This window comes from Sinocyclocheilus grahami, unplaced genomic scaffold (assembly GCF_001515645.1).
Source record: "Sinocyclocheilus grahami isolate Dianchi unplaced genomic scaffold, SAMN03320097.WGS_v1.1 scaffold102.1, whole genome shotgun sequence".
Classification (NCBI taxonomy): Eukaryota; Metazoa; Chordata; class Actinopteri; order Cypriniformes; family Cyprinidae; genus Sinocyclocheilus; species Sinocyclocheilus grahami.
Window position 1 is genome coordinate 2,084,962 of NW_015505281.1, and position 7,700 is coordinate 2,092,661.

The 7,700-nt window shown below is 34.8% G+C and overlaps 1 protein-coding gene across 1 annotated transcript in view; it reads left to right on the forward strand.

The window, feature by feature from the left end:
• The window catches only part of LOC107588358 (iduronate 2-sulfatase-like), a 6,653-nt gene extending 3,538 nt beyond the window's left edge, over positions 1-3,115 (forward strand). The window contains 2 exon segments of the mRNA XM_016276431.1: positions 490-808; positions 2,362-3,115. Of these exon segments, the coding sequence (XP_016131917.1) occupies positions 490-808; positions 2,362-2,888 (846 nt within the window). The 3' untranslated portion in view covers positions 2,889-3,115.
• The last annotated feature ends 4,585 nt before the right edge of the window (positions 3,116-7,700 follow it).

The window sequence follows — 7,700 nt, forward strand, 5'->3', positions numbered from 1 at the left end:
GATAACCTCTCAAAAATATATGTATAATGTATTATTTAAGATTTCATACTATATATAAAAATATATTAATATGTTACTTTTAATGCATGAAGATTTTGTATTGAATTGGTCACGCACGCACGCATGCACGCACGCACGCACGCACAGTATATACATTTATTGAATTACAGTATTATATTACTATAATGAGCAGCTGTTCATTATTTGCTCATTAGGAAAAAAATATAATAAGTACAGAATAAACTAAAAAAATAAATAATAAAAATAATGCAATATTGTAATTAAATCAATTTAATTAACACAATTAAATGCATATGTAAGATTATTGGTGCTCTTTTAAATATTTCAATTATTTATTATTTCTCTATATATAATACCCCATATCTTGTATGATACTTTTTTTTTTACTCCTTTTTAATTGTACTAAGAACTAACTTTCTTAAATAACAGTTCTGCATTGTACTTGCTACCTCAATTCAAAGTTTCTTCATTAGGTCACATTTACATTATGCCTTAAATCAAAGAAACTGCCAGCAAAGACTTTCTGAAATGATTGTTCTGTGTGATTCTGGGTAGTTTTCTCACGGTTAACTCTCTCTCTCTCTCTCTCTCTCTCTCTCTCTCTCTCTCTCAGGTTGGTCATTAGGAGAACACGGCGAGTGGGCCAAATACAGCAACTTTGATGTGGCCACCCGAGTGCCATTGATCATGTACAAGCCAGGTGTGACCTCACCTTTCCCTCGGCCTGTGGAGAAGACGTTCCCCTTCATTGATGTGTTTCAGGGCACACGGGAGCAGTTTGGCAAAGGTAATGCTACTCAGAGCAGCCGTCAACACGCAAAGACCGCAGGATCCTTCACGAGATTCTGAGACTCCAACCGAAGTCACTCAAGCGTGTGATATCAACTTTGTGGAAAAGATGTTATTGCTAAAGTATCGGCCCATTTAGAGCTTTGATTCTTATTTTGCTTCAGTGTGAAGGTTTGACTGAGTGTGTACCGTGAGCACATGCATATGCTGATGGTTTTCTTTCTTTCAGCTCTCAAGTGCACATTTGTGGCAATCTTTAGAAAACACCCAGCATAAGCAGCCGGAGTAATGACTGTAATGATAATGCCACAGCATAGAGAAGCTAGTAAGTCCTGAGAGTTACTGCTCTCACAGTGGGCTCTGCATTGTTGCTCTAATGAACTGCACAATATTCAGTAACCGTATCAGTACATTTCATGGAAATGTCAGAACTGGGGCCTTTTACCTAAGAGAATAGTGGCTAAATTCAGTGTGAGGATTTCATGCTCGTTTGTTAGTATTTTATGGTGTGTGTTCGAGCAACACTTGGGTTCTATTTAAAATAAAAATATTAGTTTACTCCATACAGACTTGTTTTAGCACTAATAATGTATAAAGTTTCAAAAAGGACCTGCTATGAGCTCCTTGGATATCTAATGTGGCTTTTGTGAAAGTATATATACCATCTGACCACCGTTATTTCAGCTTCATTTTTATAATTGTGTTTTAATAGCACAATTTACCGTGATTCGCCAATCAGAAGAGTCACTCTCACCATAGACCCGGGAAACATGGAAAAAATAAGTGCTCTTCTTTTGAACATTGTTTATCAAAAAATTAAGAATTTTTTTTTTCACAAAAATATTAAGCAACACAACAATTTTCAGCATATATAATATAAATGTTTCTTGAGCAGCAAACCGGCATATTAGAATGATTTCTGAAGGATCATGTGACACTGAAGACTGGAGTAATGGTGCTGAAAATTAAAAATATATTATAATAGAAAACAGATTTTTGAAATTGTAATAATATTCAATATTAATTTTTATCACATGTTATGTGATAAATAAATGAACATAAGAGACTTCTTAAAAAACAAATCTTATCTGAAATCTCTACAAATATAAATGCTAATAAGCATAAAATTATACATCAAAATTAAGACATTGATTTCATGTGCATGGTTTTATGTTGTATTCTAGATTCAGATTTAACTGCATCAGTGCTTTATGGGACAGGTAGTTCATTCCCTCATAAAAGAAGTTTGGTACACAGATTTGTATACTCTAAAATCTTTATTGAAGATTGTTTTCAAATGCCTATGGTGAAAATGAATGAGGAAAAAAGGCTGCTGTGTGGGTGGTCACTGTAGAATAGCAAGTTTTTGGGAAAAAAAAAGCAAAAGCTCTGTTTACACCAAGTGTGATGCAGTTAAACAACATAAGTGTAAAATGTTTGGAAAAAGTATGGTACAGAAACCATTCACGTTAAATATTATGCTAAACATTGCAGCTTTAGATGCATTATTGGTTCTCGAATGCTTCTGCATCTCAGTTTTCCATCTTTCAGGTCGAGGAGTTGAGAGGGTGGTGGAGCTGGTGGATGTCTTCCCCACGCTGTCGCACCTGGCTGGGTTGAGTCCTCTGCGCCACTGCCCATCCTCATCCTTTAAGATCGAGCTCTGCACCGAAGGCTCAAACCTGGCCAATCTTATCCGCAACCCAGAGAGAGAGCTCAACAGAGAAGCCTACTCATTCAGCCAGTACCCTCGACCCTCCGACTCCATCCAGGAGAACTCGGACCTGCCCGACCTCGCCGACATCCGCATCATGGGCTACTCCATTCGCTCCACTGACTACCGCTACACCTTATGGGTGGGCTTTGACCACGTCCGCTGTCAGCCTAACATGACGGACATTCACGCGGGAGAAATGTACCTCCTGGCTGAAGATCCGGGAGAGGACAATAATGTGTTTGATGAATTCGACCACACTACAGTATTGCGTAAGCTCGGCATGCTGCCGTCATGGACAGAGAGTTTAAAGCATCATGTAATGTATCTCAGCAGCGGGTTAAAATCAAAAGGGATTCTGTGATTCCAATTTGTCATGATATGACAGTAAAGAGAACATGAATGAATGTTACAAAACCAAAAAAACATGTCTGGTCATACTTCATCAAAAACTGACAGGAAGAATTAAAAAGTTACATTTTGCTTAAAGCCTATTTTAGGATTTTTTTTTTTTTTTGGCATTCCTGACATATTGTCATTATAACTACCTCACAATTCTCATAATCAAAATCCTAATAATCTTGCATTCTCATTACTGTAATGTGAAAATATGATTTATTATAATACCTTTAATCTAAATTCAATAACGTATTATAGTATTTTGCACTAAAATGCATAAGAATTTTATAGTATCAAAATTCTTATTAAAATGGAGTAAACATTAAGTTAATATGTTTGTCTTTTTAAAATCAGAATATATTATTGGACAGTGTAGCAAATTTATTTGGATTTGAATAAATCACAGGTTTACTACATTACAGTAATGAGAATAATAATTGTAAAAATTCAAAAGTAAAAGAAGAGTTTGGAGTTAAGAGTTTGGGTTAAAATGTCATGATTCCACAAGGCAAAAATAGTAAAGGTTTTCATTAAAAAAAAATTATAATAATACAAATTATATATATATTTTTTTTTTCTCTTCTGAATTTTGGTTGAAATGTGGCCAGGACATATTTTTGTGAGGTTCAGTTAAATATTGATATATTTTGAGCAATATTACATAATTCAAAAAGACAGATATCACCTGTTTTGCACTAGCAGTTATTTGTCCTATTTTAATCATAACGATTCCTTTCACTCCTCATTCTCAAATTATTGCTGCAAAAGATTTTTGGTTGATTTATTTAATAATGAATCATGTACCTCATAATGCTCTAATGAAATAAACTTGCACAGCACTTTTCTTAAAACAATAAAAGGGATATTTTCACATACTGTAGCACTTTTATTGAGTATATTTGAGGTAGTATCCTAAAAAATATGAGTCCATTGCCTTAATTTCCTCATTCCCTTCAGAATGTGATGCATGGAAATGACGTAACGTCAACTTAAGTGAGAAACAAGTTTAATTTAAGTCTCCGAGAAATAGAAAGCTCTGCTCATACAACACTCTGCTTTAGCAATTTATCAGGTCACTAAGTCGTAATTGTATTTTGTCTTAGAGGCCGACAGAGACTCTGCCAGCGCTAAGCTTTTGTTTTCCCAGGCAGTGTGATGAAAATCAACTTAAATATAGAATTTCAAGTCATGTGCTCCCACTGCACCGTTGCCAAGGTAATTAGATGCTTAAATGTGAAAACTTGCAAATGATGTTGCCCGGATACACCTCAGAGAATAGTTTAACACTGAGGAATGTTTTAGCCAACATTAAAAAAGGGGAAGCGACTGCTGCAGCATCTTCCGCTGCTTGTGCGCTGTGACGTCAGGCTGTGTTTGTTCCCCAGACTCATTTCATGCCACGGGTCTGCATTTTAAAAACTCCTACCTGCTTTCTCTTTTCAGGTTTATTTTGGATTCGCCGCACTCTTTCGCGTTGGATGCCACATTGTTGACTCCTGCAGAGTATGAATTATTTTTGAAGGAATATATTCAATATTTATGTGGCAACATAAATATATTTTCTCGCTTTCTCTCAAAAGGAAAAACAACAAAACAAAGCAAGCGAATCATTTGTGTGTCTCTGTGTGTGTGTCCCTTTTCAAGTGTGTTCTTATAAGAGTGCAGCAGGACTGTTATAGTGAGGGGATCCTTTGGGACCGCCAATATATTCAGCTTCAGCACACAGGCTTCATTGCCAGCTGGTCCGGAAAATTCCACTGCTGTCTCTCTTTTTTTCTTGTCGACTAAAAGCAAGGTCAGGGCAGTCGTAGAAGGATCCACAGGCTGATTGAAGCTGATATTTTAATTGCTTATACTAAAGTAGCTTTGCTTTTGTCTACCAGCTGATTGTGTTGCTTGCATAGTCTTTACCTAATTAAAACAAGAAATGTTACTCTTAAAGGGGCTACATGTAAGAATTTCCATGTATTCATCATTTTTTATTGCCAACATACAGCTTGTAATGAAATGTAAAAAAACAAGACTTTTACTGACTGCTTGTCTATGAAATCCTGCAGACTGATTTTTCTGTGAAGGACTCGGACGTTTCATGAAATACATGAGTATACAATGTTCAAATTAATGCCGAAAGAGCCATTCTGTAATGCTACATCAAAGAAAAGGGATTCATTGAAACTGTAGTCTCATACAGCCAGATCTATATTGTCTATATGAGCAATATCACACGAGTAGCCGTGAGATATGGCTGTATATCAGCATGGCTGTGATTCAGCTGTAGGTAATCACAGTGTGCCGATATACAGCCATATTGCACGGCTACGAGTGGGATACTGCTTTTATACAACAGTTCGACGGCACGAGTGTGTTAATACATAAGAAACAACAACGGAGTGTCTTTAAAAACCCTTTTTTGTGCAGAACTACTTTCTTCCACCACTGATTCAATCTCAGTTTGACAGTTTAACAAAGCCTCTGTTACTAATTCGAAAACGTCACTTTAGAGCTAGTAATGAAGGAACGTTTAGTTGCTTCATTGAAATCTACTGTATTAAAAGATCACTGTATTATGTAGAGTCAAGTTTTATGAGATGGACTGAGCAAGTGTGATTACCTGCATCTGATACGTACAGCATTCATTCTTCAGTCAGTCTCATATTCACAATAAAATATTAGTTTAAATGTCACTTGAGGAAGATAGACTCTTGCATTTGTTGGCTGCGTTTTACAAGTTGTTGTTGAAAGTAAAAATAACTTCCTCGTCTCTTTCAATATAAAAGTCTTTACTGCTGGCTCACTCATAAAACAGTCTCTTGTCGCAATCTAATGGTGGAACAATGTAACTAATCACCACCAGTTCAATGTAACTGAACACACACACTTTTCCCAATAATAAATAACAATGCGGGTTCGTGAGCGCTGACGCCCTGAAGCTCACATTTCCGAAAAACATTGAAGCAAATTTTCAAATCGTCTTTACAGAGTGCGAATGTGAGTAATTATGCCTGGTGATAATGGTTGAGTGTTTGATGGTGGATTTTCTTGTTTAAATTGTTGCGATTTGTTTCTAAATTTACAGTGGTTAAAGTTGTGGAAAAGACCAACCAAAAACAATACCTGGCCAACTAATGAAAAAACAAAACAAAAAAAACAACTGAATGAACAAGAACAAAACCTACAGTGCATTGTTCCCTTTGGGTCCTGTAGTAATTCCTGGTCATCACATTTAGAAAAAAAAAAAGTAAATTGTCGCACATATGTTGCATTATTATTATTATTATGTTTAAATGTAAAAAATATATTTTTAATCTGTTCTTTTGGTTAGTACATTTTTATATTATATTACTCTAAATTTACAGTGGTTAAAGTTGTGGAAAAGACCAACCAAAAACAATACCTGGCCAACTAATGAAAAAACAAAACAAAAAAAAACAACTGAATGAACAAGAACAAAACCTACAGTGCATTGTTCCCTTTGGGTCCTGTAGTAATTCCTGGTCATCACATTTAGAAAAAAAAAAAAAGAAGTAAATTGTCGCACATATGTTGCATTATTATTATTATTATTATGTTTAAATGTAAAAAATATATTTTTAATCTGTTCTTTTGGTTAGTACATTTTTATATTATATTAAATTATATTACATTATTTTTTTCTATACAATGATTTGTATAGAACATTTTTAGGTGCACTTTAGTACCCCATAATCACAAGTTCTGCTGTTTGCTGTTAAAACGATAGTAATCAATTGATTAATTCAAAATAAAAATGTAAATTCTATTCTATTCTATTCTACATATTTTTGCATTTGTATCAGCAGATTGAAATAATTATTTCTTAAGTGGCACTCTTAGTACCTCACAATCACAAGTCCTGCTGTAGTACCTGTTGTTTTACAAGTAACACGAGTGATGCCAGTTTAATGACGTTAAAGCTCCCACCATGACCTCTGGAAACAACCAGACTTGTTGTTGGAAATCCATCCCTAACCGCATGGTCCGGGATGAAAAGTAACAATGCCATGCTTGCTGTAGCTCTGACATGGGAGCAATAAAAGACAGCTGGACTGTATTATGAAACAATCTGTGACCTATTACTTTTGCAATTAGATTTGTGCATATGAGCACTTTTGTAATGAACTTGGAGATTCTTTAGAGGACTGTTTCCAGAGATCTGATGGTCTGACAAGGCTCACAAACAGCCAGCAAAACAAACTGATTTACTAGAACCTCAGAATCAGAGCACCTCATTTGCTTACTTGGAACTGTGTAATGATGTTTATCAGCTCAGGGTCAGAGGGGACAGACTGAACTGAATTAATCCCACCAAAGATAAAAAATGAGAACATAGTTAACAGTTATAATATAACTCATCATTAGTGGTGTTTGCAGAAATAACAATTACTCTTGCTCACACTGGGGTTAAAGATTGAAACAAACCATTAAGCACATATTTAAATTCGATGCATGACACATCATAATGCTTCAGATCATGCGACTTGTTGAAAAGAGGTGTGCTGTTACATTTCTACACTATAAATTAATTAAATAATATTAATAATAATAATAATAATAATTAAAACATAATAACAATTATTATAAATTATATTAACATAAATGATATTAAATATATAATGTATTTATTTATTATAATTGTATTAATATACAGTGGGTACGGAAAGTATTCAGACCCCCTTAAATTTTTCACTCTTTGTTATATTGCAGCCATTTGCTAAAATCATTTAAGTTCATTTTTTTCCTCATTAATGTACACACAGCA